The sequence below is a fragment of the Schistocerca cancellata genome, chromosome 5 (assembly GCF_023864275.1).
Source record: "Schistocerca cancellata isolate TAMUIC-IGC-003103 chromosome 5, iqSchCanc2.1, whole genome shotgun sequence".
NCBI lineage: Eukaryota > Metazoa > Arthropoda > Insecta > Orthoptera > Acrididae > Schistocerca > Schistocerca cancellata.
Window position 1 is genome coordinate 301,136,040 of NC_064630.1, and position 27,231 is coordinate 301,163,270.

At 39.7% G+C, this 27,231-nt stretch overlaps 1 protein-coding gene across 5 annotated transcripts in view; it reads left to right on the plus strand.

Moving 5' to 3' along the window:
- The window catches only part of LOC126187981 (ras guanyl-releasing protein 3-like), a 437,195-nt gene that overhangs the window by 355,919 nt on the left and 54,045 nt on the right, over positions 1–27,231 (plus strand). For all 5 annotated transcript variants that reach the window (XM_049929381.1, XM_049929382.1, XM_049929384.1 and 2 more), the window contains 2 exons: positions 19,044–19,258; positions 19,336–19,513. In XM_049929381.1, coding sequence (XP_049785338.1) covers positions 19,044–19,258; positions 19,336–19,513 — 393 coding nt within the window. The remainder of the gene's footprint in view (positions 1–19,043; positions 19,259–19,335; positions 19,514–27,231) is intronic.

Below are 27,231 nucleotides of genomic sequence, written 5' to 3' on the forward strand. Positions count from 1 at the left end.
TTGAGCATTGGCCCCTTGCTTAGCTTGCATTTATCACGAATCTCTCATCCAATTCAAAATCCCAGTTGACTGGGAAAAAGTCAGGTGGCTCCTGATATAAGAAGGGGAAAAGAACTGACTTAAAAAATTACAGACCAATATCCTTAACATCAGTTTGCTGCAAAATTACTTGTACATAATGCAAGTTCAAATATAATAAATTATCTTGAGGCAGAAAATCTTCTGTCTGCAAATCAACATGGATTTAGAAAGTATAACTCAAGCAAAACTTAGCTTGCCCTTTTCATGCACAATATCCTGTGAGCCATGGACAAAGGGCAACAGGCAAATTCTACATTCCTAGATTCCCAGAAAGCAGGTGTGACAGTTCTCCACTGCATTCTTTTAAGATAGGTCTGAGCATATGAAAAAGGTTCTGAGACATGTGATTGGTCTGAAGACTTCTTAAGTAGTAGAAAGCAGTATATTATTCTAGACATTGAGCATTCATCAGAAACAAGTGTATCATCAGGAGTGTCCCAGGAGTGTGTGATAGTATATACATAAATGGACTGATGAATAGTGTCAGCAGCAATCTGCAGCTGTTTGCTGATTACACTGTGCTGTAAAGGAAAGTGTCATTGTTGAGTACCTTAGACATAATTTCTATTTGATGTGATGAATGGCAGCTCGCTCTAAATGTAGAAAAATGTAAGTTATTGCACATCTTGTAATGTTCAAATGTGTACCACTTGACAAAGACACATTCATTAAATATCTGAGTATAATGGCGCAAAGTGATGTGAAATGGAATGAGCTTGTAAGGTTGGTAGTATGGAAGATGAATAGACAACTTCAGTTAATGCAGAGAATTCTAGGAAAGTACAGCTCATCTTAAAAGTAGATTCTTGAAGACTATTTAAGTGTTTGGAAACACCACCAGATAAAATTAAGAAAAGACATCAAAGCAATTAAAAAGCATGCTGCTAAACTTGTTACCAGCAGATTTGATCAACATGTGGGTATTGCAGAAATGGTCCATGAACTCAAATGGGAATCTCTGGAGGTGAAACATTATTGAGAAAGTTTAGAGAATTGGCATTTGCGGCTGACTGCAGAATGATTCTGCCACCACCAATGTATACTTTTTGCATAAGAACCCCGAAGACAAGAGAAATTAAGGCTCATAGAGGCATATAAACAGTTATTTTTCCCTTACCCCATTTGCAATTGGAACAGGAAAGAGAATAGCTAGTAGTGGCACGTGGTATGCTCTTGACATACAAAACATGGTGGCTTGCTGAGTATGTATGTAGGTATAACCATAGATCAGCTAAGGCAACATATTACCTACAGATATTAAAGTAACAGCATATATATGCAGACAAGCAAAAAATTTTTGAGATTTCTCAGTTCAAAATATTCTTTTTCCCAGATGAAAATTACACTTTTTCCATGTTAAGTGACAGTAGCAGATATTCTGAGCACAGGACACATGATTCAGTCAGCTAACAGCAACATCACTGTTCAGCAGCATGGACACACAAATAGGAAAAGTTAATGATTTAAATTAATATACATAGTGTAGCTATAAGAAAAACCAAGCTTGCACATATAATATTGGTATTGGGTTTGGTACAATAGTGGGGAAGTGCTTTTTAATTATTTATCCTTTCAAAATAAGAATATGTATGATTATGTATATACTGTACCAACCTGACTTGTCCTACAACGTTTGTGCAAAATATGTATCTAAACACGATTTACAGGACCAGTAAAGAAATACAAATACAATCAATCTATGAAGAAGATTGCTTAGAAATCACTTGTGTGACTACTTCTTGAATATTGCTCAAGTATATGGGAGACGTATCACATAGGATTAACAGCAGATATTGAATGTATACAAAGAAGGGCAGCATGAATTGTCACAGGTTTGTTTAATCTGTAGGAGTGTGTCACAGAGATATTGAAGGACTGAACTGGAAGACTAGTGAAAATAGATTTAAACTATCCCAAGAAATTCTATTAACAAAATTTCAAGAACCGGCTTTAAATTATTATTCTAAAGATATACTACAACCATCTATGTATTACTCACATAGGGAACTTGAGGCTAAGATTAGAATAATTACTGCATGCACAGAGGCATTCAAACAATCACTCTTCCCGCACTCCGTATGTGAATGGAACAGGAAGAAACCCTAATAACTAGTACAATGGGATGTACCCTCTGCCATGTACCTCACAATGGTTTGCAGAGTTTAGATGTAGATGGTCTTGAAGATTAATAAGCTACAAGAAAAGTTAATAAATATATAGTCTTTTGGGCTTGAAATTCTTCTAAGTGGCTGGGCCTCTAAGTGTTAAGTTTTAAGTGAGAGTCAAATGCTCTGTGATTTAAGAAATTCATCATATACATAACATAATTCATCTTTCATAAAAGGAAATTTACTTTTAAAGTAATGTTTGTCAAACCACCATTTGCAAAATTTTACCATGACCTGTTAGAAATAGGTTCCTTTCAGTAGTTACCACAGACAATTCCACAGAGCACCAGAAAATGGGCATTATGGCACAAGTGCAGCTACAATGATGCAGAAGTCCATATGTTTATATGTATATGGCATTTTGAGATGTTACATTACATCATAAAAGAAACAGGACATCAGAGGATACTCCAAGAGCATCAGAACTTCATAAAACATACTAAAATTCATAATTCAGCTTAAAGTGCACGTTTGTATGTCCAGATTCACAATGAAGTAGGCCCCAACCTGATATCAAGCTTTTCATTGTGGTTTTTGGGATGCAAATTTTCTTGGAGTGCCAGTACTGTATTATCTCATGTTCAGTTCTTATTATGGCATAATGTTATACGTGCCAGAAGATGAAAAAGTGCACTTGAAATTAAGCGAACAGTTGAAATTAGCCAGTAGTGTGGAATGAAACACTTCGTTTCAAAGAAATTGACTGCCTCTGTGGAAAATATTAATAAAAGCCAAATTTCTTTAGCAAACGTACAAAAATGACTTCATTTTCTGCTAGGTGATTGATGCAAAACTGCCAAAAACATAGAAAACAAACTAATAACATTTTTAACTTTCCATAACTATGTGAATGTATTTTAATTTACTTGATAGCTTCCAGCTACAGAAATCTGTTTTCTTTCCATTTAAACAAAGTGGAAACAACAAAATTCACTAAATGTAAACACAGGTTCATGGAGACTACCCCTCTGCACTACAACCAAGACTGCCCTGTGCATGCATGAATCTAACAACTTGGGTGTGCCAAAAAAAATTTTTGAGTAGGATCTGGCTGTTTATTGCTACTACTTATACAGTTAACAGTAGCCAGAAGTGGGAGAAAGTACTGCTGATATGCAACTCAACTGTGCATGTGCGTGAGCCCACAGTCAACTGCTCAAATGATGTAAACAGTTGTGATGTCATACTCATCAAAAGCAGTTTGTTGTTATGAAGTATTTGCCCTAAAGCCATTGAAACTGTGGGGTCTTGTGCACTTGTCACTAATAGGGTACCTACAGGAGGCAGCATTCTCGGATTGCTATACAACAATTCAAACAAATAACATTAGTAGTTTTATTTCTAGAAAGCTACTGATAATACTTAACTTTGGAGATTTACCAGTAGTAGTCAAAAATGAGGGGAGACTTGCAATATTATTTAGAGTCCTTGATATGTGAACTGTTCAGGCAAATTGACATGTCACTGATAACTAACGCGCACAATCTGGTGCTGATCTGTGCAGTTGAGGCTAGCAGGAGCATTGCTTATATTCCCTTCTTCCAGGTGTTGCACTTGGCGTGGCGCAGTCCAATTCCGCACACCACTGGCTGACGTTTCTTCATCACTTTCTTTGGTCTTGCATACTGTGTCTTTGTTCCAGTGCTTGTGGTTACGCCAGAACATTCCTCCCTCCCAAACCAATGGACCATTGTTGTGTCTGGAGTGTGATCACAGCGGGGGATGCAGGAGCTTGGATGCTCTGATGGGTTAGAAGCTGTGGCTGCAGAGGACATCCAGCTCCCAGCCATATTCCACAATCTGGTCTATTCTCTGGCAGAAACGTCCCCCAGAAAATGACCAAAAGGGTACACGTCTACCTCCTGTTGTCATGAACTACATTAAGACAGCGACTGCTGCAGTGTGAGTGGTTCCAGCTCCATTGGTAGGCTGAGAGAAGGCGGAGGAGGTGAAGGTTCCATCTCCATGGGGTCATCCCGCAGTGTCGTGTTGACACCCTCTGGTGGCTGCTGTGGCTGCACTGTCCTCTGGACCCATGAATCTGGGGGAAGAGAGACTGAAAGATTATCATGTACATGACAGAGATGAAGTCGGTTTTGATGGTGTCACTGCAAACCATCTGGACCTGAAACAAGAAACATGCAAGTGTAAAGTCAACGGGCTATCTCACCTTGCACCCACCATCTGTTGCCACTAAAAGCTCTGTAAAAGTCAATATCATGTGTAGCAAAGTGATACTTGCAGCCTTCCTGCGGCACTGGATGCTGAGGAGGGTGAAGCAGGTGGAGAAGTGTGTGGTGGCAGCAGCCATGAAGCAATTCTGCTGGCAGTGGTCCATCTCATGGGTGCAAATTATATGAGGTGAGAAACAGTTGCAATGCTTGATCCCTGGTGTGAGCAGAGAGAAGTTTGGCCACCTGCTGCTTGAATGTTCTGACAAAACGTTCCGCTTCACCATTTGACCGTGGATGGAGCGGTGCACTAGTTAGATGCTGTATGCCATTGCATTCACAGAACGTTTCAAATTCATTTGACGTGAAATGAGGACCGTTGTTTGACATTATTACTTCAGGTAAACCTTCTAGGCAAAAGATCAGTGACAACACCTGAATTGTGCTACGTGATGTTGTTGAGTTCATTGGCATAGCAAAAGGAAACTTTCTATATGAGTCAACCACAATTAACCAACAAGTGTTCCAAAAGGGTCCCGCAAAGTCCATGTGCACATGTTGCCATGGCGATTGTGACTTAGGCCAAGCAGAGAGCTTTTGTAGGAGAGTGGGCTGATTTTCTGTACATGCATCACATTGTGACATCATCTGTTCTATTTGGGCATCTATACCCTGCCAAGTACAGTGTCGATGCGCTAACTACTTCATACAAACAATCCCCCAGTGTCCCTGGTGAAGTAATTGCAACACTTCTTTGTGCAAAGCTTTAGGGATCAACACATGTGACTGTCCACTGTCATTTTGTACAAGAATCACACCTTTCTGTACAACGAGGCTATGCCAATGTGCAAAGTATCAGCACACTGCAGAGTTCTTTATCCTATGCAAGGAATGAGGGCACAATGTGCAAATGTATTTGAGAAAATGTTGAAATGTGGATCAGCTGCCATGGCCTATGCAATTTTCTTATAGTCCAGCAGAAAAAACTTAAGCAATTTGAATCCTGAGGATCAATGTGACAACAAAAGTGTCAAAGTCTGTATCAGGGCCAATCAGAAGACGTGAAAGTGTATCCGCATTACCATGTTCAGCAGTTGGATGATACACAATGATACAGAATCTCATACTGGCACTGAGACAACAACAAAGCCCATCTTTACAATTTTTGGGCAGTTTGTACAGGAACCAGATTCATTGGATGAAACAAGGACTGCAAAGGCTTGTGTTCCATTACTAAATAGAATTTTGTGCCATACAAATAGTGGTGGAATTTTGTGATGCCGTATAAAATAGCCAAAGCCTCTTTTTCAATATGTGAATAGTTACACTGAGCTTTGGACAACACTTTTAATGCAAAAGCAGTAGGTCAGTCTTTATCACCAATTTTGTGTGAAAGCACTGCACTGATTCTGTAAGAGGAAGCATCAACTTGCAATAAAACTGGTTTTTCAGGATCAAAGTGAACTAAGCATTTATCACTGAGAAATGCATCTTTAAGTTTTTGAAAAGCTACTTGGCACTCATCTATCCAAACAAAGGGGACATTCTTGTGATGCAAGTCATGCAATGGAGCTGAAATTTGTGCAGCATTCAGTACGAAATGAATATAATAGTTCATTTTCCCTAAAACTGACTGAAATTCTGTGATATTGCAAGGAACCAGCAAATCTCATATGGCTAACAAATGCGATTGCTGATGATGTACACCTTGACTGTTTATGATGTGACCAAGATACTGCAATTCGGGTTTAAAAAAATCACACTTGTCCAGTCAACACTTTAGTCCTACATCAGATAACACACGAAACAAAGCACACAAATTTGCAATGTATTCTTGAGGTTTATGATCTGCTATTACAATATTGTCCAAATAGTTTGAACAGTTTGGCACCTGTACAGTGACCTGTTCCAAATATTGTTGGAAAATGGTGGGTGCAGAAGCAATGCCAAAAGGCAAATGCAAATATTTAAAAAAAGCCCGAATGAGTATTTACTACACACACTGTTTGAGATTCTTCATTGAGCGGTATCTGAAGATACTTGTCACACAAATCAAATTTTGAAAAGTAGCATCCAGTGCCTCATTTGTCCATGAGATCCTCTGGGCATGGCAATGGATAAGTATCAATTACAGTTTGTGTGTTGACTGTAAATGTAAAATCAATACAGAGGCAAATGCGACCTGAAGGTTTGGGGAGCAAAACCAGTGGACTTGCCCATTGACAAGCTGATATGGGTGCAATAACTCCACTATCTTGCAATTCTTTAAGTTCAGCCACGACTTTGTCTCGTAATACTATGGGAACCATTCTGGCCTGGCAAAATTTCGGCTGAGCATTGTTTTTCAGAGTAATATGTGCAACAAAATTGTTTGCTTTGCCTAAACCTTCAGAAAAGAGTTCTGGGAATTCTTTTAGCAAGCTAGCTACACTGTCTTTGGCATTGAAGGCAGACACTCACAACACATTGTCCTGAATGTTAAAGCCAAACAAGTCAAAAGAATCAAGATCAAATATGTTCTCGCAATAGTGTGATTGTAGCACTGTAAAAGTCACTGTTCGCACATGTGAGCGATACATGGGAGGCAAAGTACATGTTCCGAGAACGAGAATGTCTCGTCCATTATAAGCCATCAGTTGCGTGCTATTTTTAGACAGGTGTGGGGAGCCTAACAGTTCATATGTGCGACGATTTAGCAATGTGACAGAGGCACCCATGTCCAACTGAAATTTCCCACGTTTCCCACAAATAAGCAAATAAACAAAATGTTTGTTTGACTGATGTATCACCAATGAAACTGCATGCTTGTTAGTTGCAGACTTGGAATATACTGCATTAATGACATGGGCCTTGTGATGAAATTTTTGTGAGTGGACTGAATTCTGATGTTTGTTCCACTGCAAACATACAGATTGCACATGTCCTTTCCATCCATAAGTGTAACACTGAGCTAGTTGGGAGGGGCTGTCTTGGCATTTGTGTCATATATAACAGCAAGGACAAGGCTTATTTCAGTTTGTCTGTGTAGCCACCTGTTTAGCAAACTGCTTATGCAGCATCGACAATTGTTTACTTGGCATGGTTAGAGTGCATCACTGGTGCAGAATGGGCAAGTGCAAGCAAGGGACACAATGCAACAAATAGTTGGCTGCTCAAATGTATGAGCCAACAAGGCACTGGAATCATACTGATATAATATTTGCACTACCTGCTGAAATGATGGATTGGACTGTTTCAAAATTTGTTCACTGATTTTGACATCAGGCACATTGTACACGATCACATTGTGCAACATTACATCTGAATATAAAGCATTGCAAGCACATTTGAATTTGCATTTTCTTGTTGTATCCTGCAAATCTGTTACTCACTCACGATAAGTTTGTTCTGACTGTTTTTTGCAATTAAAGAATTAATACCTAGTTGCTACCACATTCACTTGTTGGTCATAATAGTTTGTTAGTGAGTCTATCACTGCGTCATATGACAGTTCACTCGAAGTGATGTTAGGAAAGAGTTTCTGAATTAATCTGAACACTGCACTTCCTAGTGTTGATAATAGATAAGGAAGTTTCACAGTACTCGGTACATTATGGCCGAGTAAATGTGCCTCAGACTGTGAGAGCCACTCGAGCCATTCCTCTTCCTGTTCACAAAATTGTTGCAAAGGTGCTATAGCCGCTGTAGTAGATGGTAATTGTTCTGGCAGGCATGCGGCATTGGCCAGTAGCTGCTGCATCGTATTGAGCAGGGTAGAAATCTGGTTTGCCTGAAACTGAAGCATCTGAATTAGCTTTGTGGCATCTAATGATCTAATTGTGGCTTGCAGCTGTGGCACCCGAACTGAGGGAGGGGGGGAGGGGGGGGGGGGTAATATTGGAAGACAAAAATGCAACAAACAGACAAAAAGATGTCCAAAGAAATGTTCTGCAATGCCCACCTGAAAACACATATTAGCAAAATGACAAACTGTTAAAGTTATATGCACCCCTGCAAAGTAAAGACGAGAGAATTAAGGCACCTTAAAAAAATGGCCATGGCCATTGGCACATAGTTTGATTGACGACTCTTCGCCAGTTGTGGGGTCATGCCCACTTGTCGCTAATAGGGTGCCTACAGAATGCAATGTTCTCAGAATGCTATAAAAAATTCAAACAAATAACATTAGTAGTTTTATTTCTAGAAAGCAATTGACAATACCTAACTTTGGAGATTTCCAAGTAGTAGATGCAAATGACTTGCAATATAATTTAGAGTCCTTGATATGTGAACTGTTCAGGAAAGTTGACACACGTCACTGATAACTAACGTCCATGATCCAGTGCTGATCTGTGCGACCAAGGCTAGCAGGAGCATTGCTTATATTCCTTTCTTCCAGGTGTCGCTCTTGGTGCAGCACAGTCTAATTCTGTGCACCATTGGTTGACTTTTCCTCACCACCTTCTCTAGTCTTGCATACTGCATCTTTATTGCTGTACTTGTGGTTATGCCAGAACAGAAACATTTTGCAGTTGACAGAAGCTTGTGTGTGCACTGGGCTTTGTTGTTGTACATGGCACATTTCTTTTGTAACCTAAGTTTTACACTCCTGGAAATGGAAAAAAGAACACATTGACACCGGTGTGTCAGACCCACCATACTTGCTCCGGACACTGCGAGAGGGCTGTACAAGCAATGATCACACGCACGGCACAGCGAACACACCAGGAACCGCTGTGTTGGCCGTCGAATGGCGCTAGCTGCGCAGCAGTTGTGCACCGCCGCCGTCAGTGTCAGCCAGTTTGCCGTGGCATACGGAGCTCCATCGCAGTCTTTAACACTGGTAGCATGCCGCGACAGCGTGGACGTGAACCGCATGTGTAGTTGACGGACTTTGAGCGAGGGCGTATAGTGGGCATGCGGGAGGCCGGGTGGACGTACCGCCGAATTGCTCAACACGTGGGGCGTGAGGTCTCCACGGTACATCGATGTTGTCGCCAGTGGTCGGCGGAAGGTGCACGTGCCCGTCGACCTGGGACCGGACCGCAGCGACGCATGGATGCACGCCAAGACCGTAGGATCCTACGCAGTGCCGTAGGGGACCGCACCGCCACTTCCCAGCAAATTAGGGACACTGTTGCTCCTGGGGTATCGGCGAGGACCATTCGCAACCATCTCCATGAAGCTGGGCTACGGTCCCGCACACCGTTAGGCCATCTTCCGCTCACGCCCCAACATCGTGCAGTCCGCCTCCAGTGGTGTCGCGACAGGCGTGAATGGAGAGACGAATGGAGACGTGTCGTCTTCAGCGATGAGAATCGCTTCTGCCTTGGTGCCAATGATGGTCGTATGCGTGTTTGGCGCCGTGCAGGTGAGCGCCACAATCAGGACTGCATACAACTGAGGCACACAGGGCCAACACCCTGCATCATGGTGTGGGGAGCGATCTCCTGCACAGGCTGTACACCACTGGTGATCGTCGAGGGGACACTGAATAGTGCACGGTACATCCAAACCGTCATCGAACCCATCGTTCTACCATTCCTAGACCGGCAAGGGAACTTGCTGTTCCAACAGGACAATGCACGTCCGCATGTATCCCGTGCCACCCAACGTGCTCTAGAAGGTGTAAGTCAACTACCCTGGCCAGCAAGATCTCCGGATCTGTCCCCCATTGAGCATGTTTGGGACTGGATGAAGCGTCGTCTCACGCGGTCTGCACGTCCAGCACGAACGCTGGTCCATCTGAGGCGCCAGGTGGAAATGGCATGGCAAGCCATTCCACAGGACTACATCCAGCATCTCTACGATCGTCTCCATGGGAGAATAGCAGCCTGCATTGCTGCGAAAGGTGGATATACACTGTACTAGTGCCGACATTGTGCATGCTCTGTTGCCTGTGTCTATGTGCCTGTGGTTCTGTCAGTGTGATCATGTGATGTATCTGACCCCAGGAATGTGTCAATAAAGTTTCCCCTTCCTGGGACAATGAATTCACGGTGTTCTTATTTCAATTTCCAGGAGTGTATTTTAGTTTTTTCCTCTTGTTTACATCTTATTGCTGCAGTATTATTCTGCAATAGTGCAGTACAGTAAAATTATTTGTTATGGTATCAGTCCTTACCAGTCAAAATTACAAAAAATTAACTGAAAAATAGAACAATGAAAAATTTCTGGAATTCTAAAAAAAATCCCAGGGTTCACCTGGTTTCCTCCCAGATGAAAAAAAAAAACCTGTGTTTTTCTGGATTTCCCGGCTGGCCCAGGGTGTTTATACCATGAATAAACATCAGTAAGGACAGGAACAAGATTCTCCAACAGAATTTTAAAATAAGTAATTGTCACTTAATTTGGTGTGTAACTAATGACTGTGGTGTTAATGGAAATTATACACCCCAGGACAAACAGGAACTCTGGGAAATACCTGGAATTTTTTCATCCAGGAGAAGCCCGAGATTTTTATAGAACTCCAGGAATTTTTCATTGTTCTATTTCTCATTAATTTTATTGTAATTTGGCAGAGGGCACATCCCATTGTACCAGTTGTTAGGATTTCTTCCTGTTCCATTCGCATGTGTAGTACAGGAAGAATAACTGTTCGAATGTCGCTGTGCGTGCAGTAATTAATGTAACCTTCTCCTCATGATATAGGGGCTTGTAGTTTGTCCTTAGAATAATCATTTAAAGCTGGTTCTTGAAATTTTATTAGTAAAATTACTCAGGATAGTTTACATCCATCTTCAAGAGTCTTCAATATCTCTGTGTCACATTCCCACAGATTAAACAAACCTGTGACCATTCGTGCTGCCCTTCTCTGTATATGTTCAATATCTGCTGTTAGTCATATGTGGTATGGATCCCATACACTTAAGTAATATTCTAGAAGTGTTGCATGAGTGATTTGTGAGCAGTCTTATTTGTAGACCGATTGCTCTTCCCCAGTATTCTACCAATGTCAATGGCAATATTATATGTGCAAGCTTGGCTTTTCTTGCAGTTACACTACATACAGGGTGTACCAAAAAGAATCACCTGATTTGGCATGTCTATATTTCTGAAACTAATAAACATATTGAATTAATTTTGTCTTTTGATGAATGGGACATTCAAAATGTGCGGTATTCAAATTGTTCCCACACTGCAGCAAGGGTGTCTTGAATTACAGCTTCCACAGCTGCTGTTATGTGATGTCTCAGTTCACTCATTGTTGTTGGTAATGGAGGCACATAAACAGAGTCTTTTATAAAACCCCCACAAGAAATAATCACATACAGTCAGGTCTGGTGACCTTGGAGGCCAGTAATGTAAAGCTGAATCATTTGGTCAATTGTGACCAATCCATTGCTCAGCAGTCCTCTTATTTAAAAATTCTCACACTTCCAGTGGCCAGAATGGTGATGCCCCATCCTGCTGGTAAATGAAGTTATTTGAATTAGTTTCCAGCCATGGGAAAAGAAAGTTCTCAAGGATATTGAGATATGTGCTTCTTGTAACAGTGTTCTTGGCAAAGAAAAATGGACCATACACCTTTTCCTGTGAAACTGCATGAAACACATTAAATTTTGGAGAGTCCCTCTCATGTTGCACAACTTCATTTGGCTATTCTGTACCCCACATTCTCACATTATGATGGTCCACCTTTCCACTTAAATGGAATGTTGCCTCATCACAAAACACTAAAAGTGGAGGAAAACTGGTATCCTCCATCTTGTCAAGAACGAAATTACAGAGCTCCACACATTGTTGTTTGTCATGTTTACAAAGAGTTTTCACTAGCTGAATTTTGTATGATTTCATGTGTTAAACTTCGATGCAACACATGCCACATGGACATCAGGGTATATTGAGCTGTCGAGCTGCACGATGAATGGATTTCTGCTGACTGCTTGTGAAACTAAGGTGGATCCGTTCGATATTTGTGTCAGACACTTGTGGATGGCCCAGCAATTTGCCTTTACACAAACAACCTGTTTCTTGGAATTATTCATGCCTTTGTCTAATGCACTGTGCTGTAGGAGGATCCACACCATACCTAGTGTGAAAATCATGCTGAATAGCTATTACTGACTCGCATTGCACAAAACATAGAACACAAAATGCTTTCTGTTGTTCTGACACCATTTTTACTACAACTCAAGTTGGTGCACACTGCTGCTACCTAGCGGGAACTGTGTGAAAGCCAACACTTCACACACTATCTGAAATAACATAATAGTTATGATTTTTTAAAAATCGGATGATTCTTTGATCCTCACTGTATAAACCATTAACTTTTCCTATTTTTGTGTTCACGCTACTGAGCAGTGATGTTGCTATTGGCTGACTACATCACATTTCCTGTAATCTGAATATCTGCTGTCATCAACTGGTGGGATCACGTGACATGAGCTATTATTGGCTTACAAAAGTGCATTGTGATTTCAATTTCAATGCTTCAGAAACTAATGTGTAGTGGAACTCGAATTTATATTTTTTTAATGTGAAAATATGGAGCTTATGTGTTGCTCCACATCAAAGCTCTTTCCAAAACTCGTTTAAAAAAAAAAAAAAAAAAAAGTTCCAGAGAGTTCTAAACCTTAACCATTCAAAGGACTGATGAGTTTTACAGTTCAAGGGAATATATGCTGTCACTTAACATGCAAAAAGTGTATTTTCACCTGAGAAAAAGAGTATTTTTAGCTGAGAAAACTGGAAAAAAAATCCAGGAATATTTTTTGCTTGTCCCTGTGTACACTCTGTCAGTGCCTTTTATGACATAACAAGAAATATAGTAAAATCTGGTGAAGCCACTCCAGTGTAAAATGCCCAGTGTAAAATGCACTTTGTCTCCAGCCCCACAGAATCTGTCATAAAGTTAGTTTGAGACTTTTCGGACACTAACAAAAAAATATTTTTGTAAGTTACCACTACTAGTGTTTTGCATACATTATTTATTTTGTAGTGAATCAGTATTCATGGTTCACAGTTGTGCTGAAGAATACATCACCTCCTGAACTTCATTGTATATCCACACAAATAAACATGCGTTTCTGAGAATTTTCAGAAGCTGCCATTGTCCTTTGCATAATGTATGAGCAATTTGTAGCAAATTGGCATCTGTGATTTAGTTACCATAGCACATTTTCTAACATGTTGTGTTACACCTTGTTTTCCCTTAAAGAGGAGTAGCTCTATATAATATCTGCATTTATCATAAATTAACTTTGTTTTCGAGTTTTCTAACAACTATAATTAACCTCAAAACATTTTAGGAAACAAGTAGTTTTTTCCACAGGTTTTTGTGTTACCTTAATAGGAATCTCATTTTGTGTTTTTGCTTCAATTATTATAGGGAATTAGCAACTTTTTAGCTCAACAGATTAAAAGATAATCAATGAGCTTAATTTAAAGTTATTTGTTTACTGCCTTGCAATAGATTGCTCCAACAAAATGTAGCCCCACTGTGAATGCTGTTCCTGAACACAGGATGAGTTAGTTGATGTTCATAAGCAGCTGGAAATCACCCTGACTTCTGTCAAATGATTGGCAGTTGCTATGAATTGGTGTGTTGGAAGAGCTGTCAAGAGTTGTGTACCTGTGATACCTGTACCAGAGGTACCTCAAGTACTATCCTCTCCCATGGATCCTGTCTCCTCTGTAGAAAGTACAGTATCTGTCATTACTCATCCACCTGACTGTGAGTAGCATGTCAATGATGGATCTAGGCATCCTGTACAGGGTAGGATGGGGACCAGGGAGGACTCAGGGTGTTGTACAGATCACCCTAACCAACAAGTATGGGTCTTTCACTGAAATTGAATCAGACTCACTTCACCTGTTTTGGGAAAACCTGTATTGTCTGGAGAAGACAAATCCAAAAGGGCAGGGGTCTATTAACCGTTGGCAGTTCAAATGTATGGTGAATGATGGTATCCCTTAGGGAAATGGCAGCTAGGGACAGGAAAGGACACCAGGTGCACTCAGTGTGTATGCGTGGGGACCTCATTCAATTTGTTGATGAGACTATTCTAGCAGCCATTGAGGGAACATTGTGCAACCAACTGCATATTGTGATGTGCACTGGAACAAATAATGCCTGTCACATGGGCTTGAGGTCATTCTTGGGCCAATCCAGTGACTGGCAGAGAAGGTTGAGAAGACCAGTCTTGCACATGGAATTTCAAGAAGCTCACAGTTTGCAGCATTGTCCCCAGAACTGATCATGGTCCTTTGGTTCTGAGTCAAGTGGAAGGACTGAACCAGAGACTTCCAAAGTTCTTTGACAAACTAGGCTGTGTCTTCCTGGACTTGCAACACAGGGTTGAGAACTGTTGGGCCCCCAAAATGGATCAGGTGTGCACTACACATCAGAGGCTGCTACTCAGGTATCTAACTGTGTGTAAGGTGCACACAAGGGTTTTTTAGATTAGGCAACTTCCCATCCAGTCCAGATAATGACAGTTGTAGGAAACCCAGCAGTATCATTGTGAGATTCAAAGTTACCTCCCATGAGTGAAAGTATTAAAATCCTAATGGTTAACTGCCAGAGTATTCGCAAGAAAGTGCAGGAGTTTGAAGCTTTCATGAAAAGCAGTGAAGCTTGCATAACGCTAGTTACAGAAAGCTGGTTGAAACCTGAAATTGATGGCAGTGAAATTTTTGGGGAAAATTTAATCATATTTTAAAAGGATAGGAAATGGGAAATGGATGTGGTGTACTTGTCACAGTAGACAAGGAACTGAAATCCACTGAGGTAGAAATTGAAGATGTATGTGAGACTGTTTGGACAAGGCTCAGTAATTGGGGTGGACATAAAATGATAATTGATTCTTTCTGTCACCCATCAGACTCGTCTCCTGATGTAACCAAAAACTTTAGAGAAACCCTTGGTCCACTTGTATGTAAGTTACCCAGTCATATTGTAATCATCAATGAAGACTTAAATCATCCAATAATTAATTGAGAAAATTATAATTTTGTTAGTGGTGGGCATGGTAAGACATCCTGTGAAACTTTACTAAATGCATTGTCAGAAAACTACCTAAAACAGATAGTTAGGAATCCAAGTCATGATGGAAATGTATTGGATCTAATAGCAACAAATAGACCTGATGTTTTTGAGGATGTCCACATCAAAATTGACAAAGTACAAAGGATAGCTGAAACAAGCATGCTAATTTTTGCTATAAAGCTGACACGATGAACTAGTAGTCTTCAGTGGTGGACACTCACCTGAAGATGCCTCGACAGTTGCCTGCCAAAATATTGTGGCAAGAAGTCAACATGTTCCAGCTGCTATCCCAGAACTTCATAGAACACAGACATTATAGCTTGCCAGGGGACAGGCCATTATTCAATGTCAGAGTTACCTTTTCATGAAGCTAACCCAAACTACAATGAGTTGATAAAAATTAAACAGTACAACATACAAAAAATGCAGTGTCACATGGCTCAGGGATCATTATAGAATCAGAATGCATGAAAATTACTTTTAAATATAACTACTGTGACTCAACCTAAGAGAAGCAGTAATTTAATGTTAACAAAACCCCTCCACGTAGGTAAGTTAACCTGAATAAATGAAATTCAGAGTATATCTAACTCATAACACATAACATCAACCATTGATTCTCTAATAAAATATGAAACTTGAATTGAGCAGTAGGATGGCTACAATGCAGCCTTAAGTCACCAGTGGCATTCAGGTAGTCATCAGGAAACTAGAACATTCAATAAAGTTGTGCAATTGACATGTGTACATCTAATTTCTTGCACATAGCAGTATTGAAAACCTCTTCAGTAGAGGCTGCTCACTTAAATTCATGCTGTGATAAAATTGAAATAATGATGTGGAGTCCAAAAGAATGAATTCTGAACTCTGCCACAGAAAAACACACATTAACATAAAATAATGCTTATATTACACCAAAAAAATGTAAAATTAAACAGGTTTTACAGTCACCTGAAGTTGTCTTATATACTAAAGAAAGAGGCCCACATGGGTGAAAACTGAACACTGGGAAGAATTAATAAGTTTATCAATGAGGCAAATTTTATTCATTTTAAGTATCAGAAGGATTAAGTTCAGGGAGAACCTCCAGAGGGGGGACCAAAGTGCTTCCAGTAACCTTGTTTACATAAAAATCTCAGTCACTCCTATCAGTAGTATGGCTAGTAGTGAAGAGACAGAGTGAAACTGTTGGTGATAAAAATCAGCAATGTGCCACAGAGCACAGCACAAGACTCCCCATATTTCAACAACAGCCACATGTAGGCGAGATAAACTGAGAAGGTAGGAGGCTGTGATAGGCCACTAATCCATTGGCTGGTTGATTGATTTGGGGGAAGTGGACCAAACAGCAAGTTCATCGGTCCCTTCAGATAAGGGAAGGATGTGGAAGAAAGTTGACAATGCCCTTTCAAAGGAATCATACTCAGCATTTGCCTGAAGCAGTTTAGGGAAACCATGGAAAACCTAAATCAGGATGGCCAGATGTGGGTTTGAACTGTCATCCTCTTGAATGTGCATCCAGTGTGCTAACTGCTGTGCCATCTTTCTCAGTGCCAATAATCCATGATAGTGGGCCCAAAGAGAAGCAGGAGGAGGAGTGAGGGTACACTCATATAGCAGGAGGGGAGGGGTAAGGTGGCGCACTACTGTAGAAGGGGAGAAAATGTACTTGTGATTCTTACAGCACAGCATCTGATACCTGTAATGCAACATTTGCCTAAGTAGATCAGTTGTGTGTGAAGAAATAGCACCAAATTCACCGGAAACATGAACTTTTTACAATATTCATGATAATTATTAACTTTCTCAGTCTGTGGTGCTTTCCTGTTTCACCAATACAAGATGTTGTGTCACATCTGTTTCACCTACCTAAACCTGCTCTAACCCACTGATACCACGGAGATTAAAAGGCATTGCTGAGAGTGCTTTGTATTTTAAAAACGTCAGTCATGTGAACCAAACCACCATATTCTTGATTTTCCATTTCTTTAATAGTCTGTTGTCACATGTCTGCGAGGTACTCTCAGATAGTTTGCCAACTGCTGCCTGAATGTGAAATAATGTAGGCATACTGAAGAGCATGAGCTCTTGCAGGGTGAAAGTAACAAAATTGATGGTGAGGCAAAGAAAGGAATTGTCATATGTGTATTTGCCTCATTAAAAGACACCTGAATGCTTAAGTATACTTTTTGATCAGATAGAGGCTCTTGTTTTGCTTGCATTTGTTCCTGCAGTTAAAAATTTTTGAGGGCAACAGCCACTATCTGATCCTGCAAAGCTTTATGTGGATCTTCAATTATTCATTTGAGAGTAGGTAGTGGAGTATCTTGAAACATAAGATAAGTACAGCAACAGACTTCTTACCTAAATGACACCAACACAAAAATACCACTCATTTCTCTGATGGCTGCTGCATATTCATCACCCCCCAGATGAAATGGTCACAGCTTTAAGTAGTGTTTTAGCAACAGTTACAATAGTCATCTCGATGCTGATGTGGTAGCAATGCGGTGAGATGCTTCTGGTTCTTGTGACAAGGCATGGTCCCCAAGATGGAAGTGAGCTGGATGACTCTGTCTCACAGCATCTAGCAGCCCACTACCTGTGTTTGATGGAGCAGAATATACTGATACCATAGTCAGCCCACAGTGATGCATCAATATACCGCTGGCAACATAGTGAGCAACAGAAAGAGCTTGAAAATGCACTGTGTATGGACACAGCACAACTGCCCTATCTATTCCATTGCCAGCCAGCTAGCTTCTGACACGTTAATTATGGCAGATGTTATCATGATGAAACTATGGTATTTGGGTGTAGACCAAAAGGTGGGAGATCCCACTCCTGACACCAGTTTATGTAGATGCAGAGGGGCCTGGTCAGGATAGATATGGTGTAGGCAACTGTTAGGGACTGTTGAATTATAAGATATTTCCATGAACAAAAAGGAAGTTCATTCTTTGTTCAGAATACAGGTAGGCATGTCCAGATTGGTTTGTGAAGTCTTAGCCAGTCTTCGCAGTCATAAGAAGACACTACTTTTGATGTCAGAATGAAGTCCAAGAAAAAAGGGGTATGAAAGGAATCACATCATTGCTGTGGGAAAGCCAGAGCAAGGGAGAACAATGCCACTTGTCACTTAGGCCAACATGAATTGTACTTGAACATTACAGAAGAATATTAAAATGAAAGATTAACAATAAAATAAAAAATTTTAATGATAGACTGGCTAGGTAACCCCCACAGTTTTCTCAAAGCATGACTCCACACTACTAATCTCCTACAGAGATCATTTGGAAGGTGGTTTGTAGAAATAGATACCTACCAGACATTTGCTTCGATTTATGCAATTTATGTTAACTCAAATGGATGGCTTTAATCAGGCAAATGTACACATTTATAGGCAGCAAAATGTTCAAATTTGGCTTGGTAAGCATTTTTGTTTATTTCAAATGGTATACTACTGCAGTGATCTGACTTGGATGCTTCTGTGATCAAATGAAAAACAGAATGAAGACAATTCAATTACAAAAAAAAAGAAGTTCAAAAATGAAAACAGGTGACATTCTTATTTAAGATATAAAAATACTTTATCTTTGCATTTTTTCATCATTTTCTTGGCCCATAATTCATACTTGGTTTAATTTGTTACAGAAACTATTAGAACTGCAAAATTTTAATTCATTGATGGCTGTTGTTGGAAGTGTCAGTCACAGTGTATTGGCTCGTTTATCAAAGACAATGGCCTGCATACCCACCGAAAGTAAAAAGTCACTGACTGAAATGACAGATCTGTTGTCTTCCACAAACAATTTTAGCAATTATAGAAAGTTGCTGCATGAATGTTGTGGTTTCAGGATACCAATCCTGTGAGTATTTCTGTTCCATAAAATTTACTTGTTAGAGAGTCCTCTGATGCATGCTCACTGGCTGTAATATTTTGCAGAGGAATACATCTCAAAGACATGATCGCCTTACATGTGGCACTGCCAGATACTTTGGATGGAGAAATCATAAATTTTCGTAAAATGGCACAGCTGTACTTGATATTTAAGGATTTAGAAGAGGTTCAGCTGAGCACAGCACCTATCAATGTTAACATGGACCTTGTCAACACTTTGAGAGTAAGAATCATTTTCTATCTTGTTCAAACATAATTTCACATGAATCAGTGAATACAATAATGAAAAATTAATAAAATAAAGATGATAATATAATAAGAGGGTAGATCCAGTATTTTTCTTTGTGTTGTGTTGTGTGTGTGTGTGTGTGTGTGTGTGTGTGTGTAAAATGGTTACAGCGCGTTAGAGGGATGTTAGATATGGATCACACAGGACCCAAGTTAAGAAGGATCCACCTTTGTCTCAGGAGGATGCAAAGCAAGACAAGGCAAGGATGTGTAACTTGTGACAGTCTTCACAGAAGTGTAAGATTCAGGAAAATTGTTAGATGAGGAATATGATGTAATATCACACCCTTCCTGCAGAATTTAAAAATATTTAAAGGTTAGGAATTCAAAACTTTTCTACCATTTGTCTTAAGCAGGTACCTCAACTGTTGTGTGACATTACATGTGTCATACGTAATTAGACTTCATCACCTCTTCTTCCTCTTAAATGCCTTTGCCATTTTTCTATCTGCTTGCCCCAATAGCCTTGCCATAAACATACTTGTCTTCTTATCCTTATGTTATTATTGATCTTAAATTCTCATCAAATCAATAATAATATTATCATGTAAATGAAAATGTTGGGTGCAGTTATTGTATCTCGTATGTCCTGGATATGGATTTGTCAATGAGTATATCAGAAGGACAAGCAAGAAGAGATTAAGAAACCTGAAAGTCAAAGTATTCTCTGAACCAGAGTAATGTGAGTTATCAGTCTAATCCAAACTATAAAGTGTCAATTCATGTTTACTGATAGCTTAGTAATGCCCTTGATGATACAGAAAGCTGGTCAGTAGTTACATATCAGTTTATATGCAGCTTGACTCAGCTCTGAGCTGTGGTATTTGCTGATATTTTTGAACTTGAGGTGTTCAGAAAACTTACCACATTTTTCTCTTTCTTTAATACTGTTGGTCAAGTTTCTTATGGTGTTTCTTATTATGTTTGTTCTTTATTTTTTACATCAATTATCTGTATTTAATTTAGATTATGTCACATTTACCTATATTAATGTCACATGAGTCATCAAGCATCCCAAACACTAGTAATAAAATTTTATTTTATATACACTATACATATCACTAACTATTAATGCTTTTTGATGGTATACCACATACGCAAAGAAATGCTCTTGATTGGTTGTTATCCATCTTTTGCAAAAAATTAATAAGAACATTCATTTCATAATGTTCTTATTAATTTTTTGCACTAGAGGAATAACACCCAATTGAGAGCACTTCTTTTCATTTCATTTCATAACCCACCATTAACCATGGACCTTGCTGTTGGTGTGGTGGCCTGCATGCCACAGCAATACTGATGGCTGTACCATAGGTGCAATCACAATGGAGGGGTACCTGTTGAGCGGTCAAACAACTGTGTGGTTTCTGAAGGGAGGCAGCAGCTTTTTCAGTAGTGGCAGAGGCAACAGTTTGGATGATTGACTGATCAACGTAAATGGCCTTGCTGTGATCATAATGTGAACAGCCGAAAGCAAGTGGAAACTATAGCTGTAATTTTTCCCATGGGCATGCAGCTCTATGCTATGGTCAAATGATGATGGTGTCCTCTTGCATAAAATATTCTTGAGGTAAATAGTCCTCCATTCAGATCTCCAGGTAGGGACTACTCAGGAGGGTGTCATCATTAAGAGAAACAAAACTGGTGTTCTAAGGATCCAAGTGTGGAATGTGAGTTCTCTTAATCAGGCAGATAGGCTGGAAAATTTAAAAAGGGAAATGGATGAGTTGAAGTTAGATATAGTGGAAATTAATGACATTCAGTGGTAGGAGCAATAGGACTTCTGGTCAAGTGAATACATGGGTATAAATACGAAGTCAAATGGGGATAAGGCAGGAGGGTTTAATAATGAATAAGAAAATAGGACTGGGTAAGCTGCTATGAACAGCAGAGTGAACGCATTATTATAGACATGAAGCCCACACCTACCACAGTAGTATAAGTTTGCATGCCAACCAGTTTCACAGATGATGAAGAGATTGAAGAAATGTATGACGAATAAAAGAAATTAAGATAGTTAAAAGAGATGAAAATTTAGTTGGGGTGGTGAACTGGAATAAGATAGTAGGAAAAGGAAGAGAAGGAATAGTTGGTGAATATGGAATAGGAGAAAGGAATGAAAGAGGAAGCCACCTGGTAGAATTTTGCACAGAGCATATTTTAATCTTTGCTCACACTGGGTTTAAGTGTCATAAAAGAACGTTGTACATATGGAAGAGACCTGGAGATACAAGGAGGTTTCAGATTGATTATGTAATAGTAAGACAGATTTCAGAACCAAATTTTAAATTGTAAGGCCATTCCAGGGCCAGATGTAGACTATGACCAAAATTTATTTATTATGAACTGTAGATTAAAACTGAAAAATTGGAAAAAGATAGGAAATTAAGAAGATGGGACCTGGATAAACTGAAAGGACCAGAATTTGTTGGGAGTTTCAGAGGGAGCATTAGACAATGGTTGACCAGAACAGGGGAAAGGAATATAATAGAAGAAAATTAGGTAGCTATAAGAGATGAAATAGTGAAGGCAGCAGAGGATCAAATAGGTAAAAAGACAAGGCCTTGTAGAAATCCATGGATAACACAAGAAATATTAAATTTAACTGACAAAAGGAGGAAATTTAAAAATGCAGCAAATGAAGTATGCAAAAGGGAATACAAACATTTATAAAATGAGAGTGACAGGAAGTGTAAAATGGCTAAGCAGGAATGGTTAGGGGACAAATGTAAGGATTTAAGCATACTTCACTAGGGGAAAGACAGATACCACCTACATGAAAATTAAAGAGGCCTTTGTGGAAAAGAGAAGCAGTTGTATGAATATCAAGTGCTCAGATGGAAGACAAATCCCAAGCAAAGAAGAGAAAGCTGAAAGGTGGAAGGAGCATATAGAGGGTCTATACAATGGAGATGAACGTGAAGGCAACATCATAGAAAGGCAAGAGAACATAGATGAAGATGAGATGTGAGATATGATATTGTGAGAAGAATTTGACAGAGCTCTGGGATGTCTGTCACAACAAGGCCCCAGGAGTGAAGGATATTCCATCAGAACTACTGGTAGCCTTGGGAGAGCCAGCCATGACAAAACTCTTCCATCTGGTGTGCAAGGTGTGAGAGACAGGCAAAATACCCTCAGACTTCAAGAAGAATTAACAATTCCAATTCCAAAGAAATCAGTTGCTGCAAGGTGTACAAATTACGAAACTATAATTTTAATAAGTCATGGTTGCAAAATACTAATATGAATTCCTTACAGGGGAAATGAAAAACTGGTAGAACCTGATCTCAGAGAAGGTTAATATGGATTCTGGAGAAATGCAGGAACATGTGAGGTAAAGCTGACCTTACCACTTACCTTAGAAGATAGGTTACGGAAAGGCAAACCCACATTTATAGCATTTGTAGACTTAGAGAAAGCTTTTGACAGTGTTGATTGGAACACTCTCTTTCAAATTCTAAAGGTGGCAGGGGTAAAATACAGGGAGCAAAAGGCTATTTACAATTTGTACAGAAACCAGATGGCAGTTATAAGAGTCAAGGGGCATGAAGGAGAAACAGTGGTTGAGAAGGAAGTGAGACAGGGCTGTAACCTATAACAATGTTATTCAATCTGTACATTTACCAAGCAGTAAAGTACACCAAAGAAAAATTTGGACTAGGAATTAAAGTTTGGAGAAAGGAAGTAAAATCTTTGATATTCGACAAAATCAAAACGAGGGTAATGGAATGTAGTAGAATTAAATTAGGTGATTAGGAAATCAGACACTTAAAGTAGTAGATGAGTGTTGCTATTTGAGCAGCAAAATAACTGATGGCCAAAATAGAGAGGGCATAAAATGTAGAATGCTAATGAAAAAAAAAAAACATTTCTGAAGAAGAGAAATTTGTTAACAGTGAATATACACTGAGGACAGCAAAGAAACTGGTATAGGCATGCATACTCAAATACAAAGATAAGTAAAGGGGCAGAATACAGCCCTGTGGTTGGCAATGCCTATATAAGATGAAAGTGTCTGGTGCCAATTTTAGATCAGTTACTGATGCTACAATGGCAGGTTATCAAGATTTAAGTGGGTTTGAACATGGTGTTATAGTTGGGGCATGAGCAGTGAGACATGCCATCTCTGAGGTAGCGATGAAGTGGGGATTTTCCCATACAATCATTTCACAAGTGTACCATGAATATCAGGAAACCAGTAAAACATCAAATCTCTGACATTGTTGTGGCTGGAAGAAGATCCTCCAAGAATGGGACCAACAATGACGGAAGAGAATCGTTCAACGGGACAAAAGTGCAACCCTTCTGCAAATTGCTATGTATTTCAATGCTGGACCATCAAGTGTCAGTGTGCAAACCATTCAATGAAATGTCATCAATATGGGTTTTTGAAGCTGAAGGCCCACTCGTGTACCTTTGATGACTGCATGACACAAAACTTTGTCTCACCTGGGTCTGTCAACACCGGCATTGGACTGTTGATGATTGTAAATGTGTTGCCTTGTCAGACAAGTCTCATTTCAAATTGTATCAAGCGGATGGACATGTACAGGTATAATGACAAGCTCATGAATCCATGGACCCTGCATGTCAGTGGGGGACTGTTCAAGCTGATGGAAGATCTGTAATGGTGTGGAGCTAGTGCAGTTGGAGTGACATGGGACCCCTGATACATCTAGATACAACTCTGACAGGTGACATCTACATAAGCATCCTGTCTGATCACCTGCATCCATTCATGTCCATTGTGTGTTCTGACAGCTGTGGGCAATTCCAGCAGTACAATGTGATACCCCACACATCCAGAATTTCTCAGAGTAGCTCCAGTAACACCCTTCTTAGTTTAAACACTTCCACTAACCATCAAACTCCCCAGACATGGAAATTATTGAGCATATCTGGGATACCTTGCAATGTACTGTTCACAAGAGGTCTCCACCCCCTCGTACTCTTACAGATTTATGGACAGCCCTGCAAGATTCATGTTGTCATTTCCCTCCAACACTACTTCAGAAATTAGTCAAGTCCATGCCACATCATGTTTCAGCACTTCTGCATGCTCGCAGGGGTGTTACACAATATTAGGCAGGTGTACAAGTTTCTTTGGCTCTTCAGTGTTAGAAAGTCTTTTCTGAAGGCATTTGTCTGGAATGTAGCCATGTACTGAAGTGAAACATGGATGATAAATGATTTAGCCAAAAAGAGAATAGCAGCTTTTGGAATGTGGTGCTACAGAATAATGTTAAAGATAATATTGGTCAATCATGTAAATAATGAGGAACTATGGAACAGAACTGGGGAGACAAGGAAATTGTGGCACAACTCGACCAAAAGAAGGGATCAGTTGATAGGACACATTCTGAGACATCTAGGGATCACCAGTTTGGCACTGGCAGGGGGAGGGGAGGTATAGGGGGAAGGGGGGTAGTAATAATCATAGATGAAGAACAAGAGATGAATACAGTAAGCAGTTTCAGAAGGATACAGGTTGCAGTAGTTACTTGGAGATGAAAGGACTCGCACAGGATAGTGTAGCACGTATACCTGCATCAAAGCAGTCTTTGGACTAAAGACCACAACATTTTACAAAATCTCACTATTTTCATTTAAATAAATGTATTATAAGTCATTACAGTCATTATTCATTAATGTTGTAGTCAAAAGAGTTACAATTTTGGGCACATTGGAATGAAACAGTAGGTTTCTTGTAGTACTACTGCTACTATTACTACTACTACTACTGGCTTTAATCAAGCTAAAACATTCTCAAAACTTCCTTCCTCAGTCACATTTGTTTCTTCCTGGTAGTTCAGGAGTTGTAACAATTTATCTACTTTGACCCATAATTTCTCTACAATCTAGCTACTAAAATACGTCAGCAATTGAATAACTCCATCCAATTTCAGTATTTAACTACAACCTATCATTTCTCCCTTTTTTATTGCTTCAGCATATTATTCTGCAGTGAATATATTTCCTCATCAGTGGCCTTATGTGAGTCCCTAAATTCTTTTCAAATATATCACCAATCATTCATAAGATTGTCATGAAATTGGATTCCTCAGTGGCAGTGTTTGCACCTTATTTGTCCTGTTCCCAGGTTCCACTCTCAATGCAGGTGTGACTCTTCAGCATGGAATCAGTGTGACAAGAACATTTTGGGAGCTATTTGGCTGATCAGTAAGAAAGGTACAATATTAAAAAGTGATGAGAATCAAAATTACCAGTCCTTTGTTACCTTTCTCAAATATTTGGAAACTTTATCCCTTATTTGCATGCTCGGTGACTCTTTTAACTGAGTGTCAGAGTCGTATTACAAAGTTATTGGGTTTGATTTCTTATTAGTCCTTGGAGGTTTCTATGTGACTTTCATCTCTCATGATGCACCTTTCATCCTTTCATATCTCATAAAAATGTGTGTGTGTGTATGTGTGTGAAAAATGTATTTTGGATTTCAAGTCAGACTATAGGTTCCCTTACAACAGTGAAGATGAGTGATGACTGAAATTATTAAGCAGCCTGATAACACTAATAGAGAGGATGGCTACAAACTTCCAGCATCCTGGCTGCAGCTGTCCCAGTCTGCAGGCCCTATTCTCTCACACACAAAAGCTGGAATTGCTAAAGAAGAGGAAGATGAAACTGCTGAATGACCTGGCATTCCTCTAAAGATTCCATGATCACCACATCACCCTGAAATTCGTCAGGACATGACTACAAATTGATACTAGAAAAGCCAGAACCATTTATCATCAAGCCAGCCATGCTTTACTAAGGGAAAGAATACAACATCTCTGGAGCTTCATAGATGCAATAACAGGCAACAGCATTTATGTTTGTCATCAAAGTTAAAAGCTGATGACTATAATAACATTGAAAGAATAACTCACAAGTGAGCCTTCATGGAGAAAGATTTGGTCAGCAGTCAACAGGAAAACAAATTTGAGGAGCCATTAGGGAACAAATAACATACACAGCTGCTTTTAGGCACAGTGATACAGTAGTAAACATCCTGATGCAGACCATCAGTGAGGCAACAAAATCAGTTCTGTCCAAAGGGTTTAACTTTGCAGTTACTCACACAAAGATTGCCACAGAGAAGATCATTCAGTCTGTGGAAGCATTGCTTCAACAAGTATCACATGTTGAAGCTGAAAAGATAAGGCAGGAAACTTTAGAAAATTAAAAGGAGCGATGCCACCCCAACATAATACAAGTTAAGAAAGACAGGCCATAAAAGAGTTGAGGAATAACAAGGATATTGTGGTCCTACATCTGAATAAAGGAATTACTACAGTTGTGACATACATGTCTGAATATGAAAAGAAAATGGACGAGCTGCTAAGTGACCCCATTTACAGAGAACTAAGCAATGATCCAAAGGTGAGGATAGTCAAGAGTATGAAGGCTCTCATAAAGCATTAGAGAACTGATCCTGATACAGCCATGAGACTTGACACCAAAGTTCCCATGCCTCCTAGTACCTAAACTCCATTAGGAGCATTTTCCGCTGAGGCCTATAGCGAACAGAATTGACTCACCTCCCTATTACATAGCACCCTATTACGTGACACCACCATCTTGTGAGACAAACAGACTCTTACAAGAAAGATTCTTTGCATTTTGCACAGCTGATGAAGGAACAGCTGA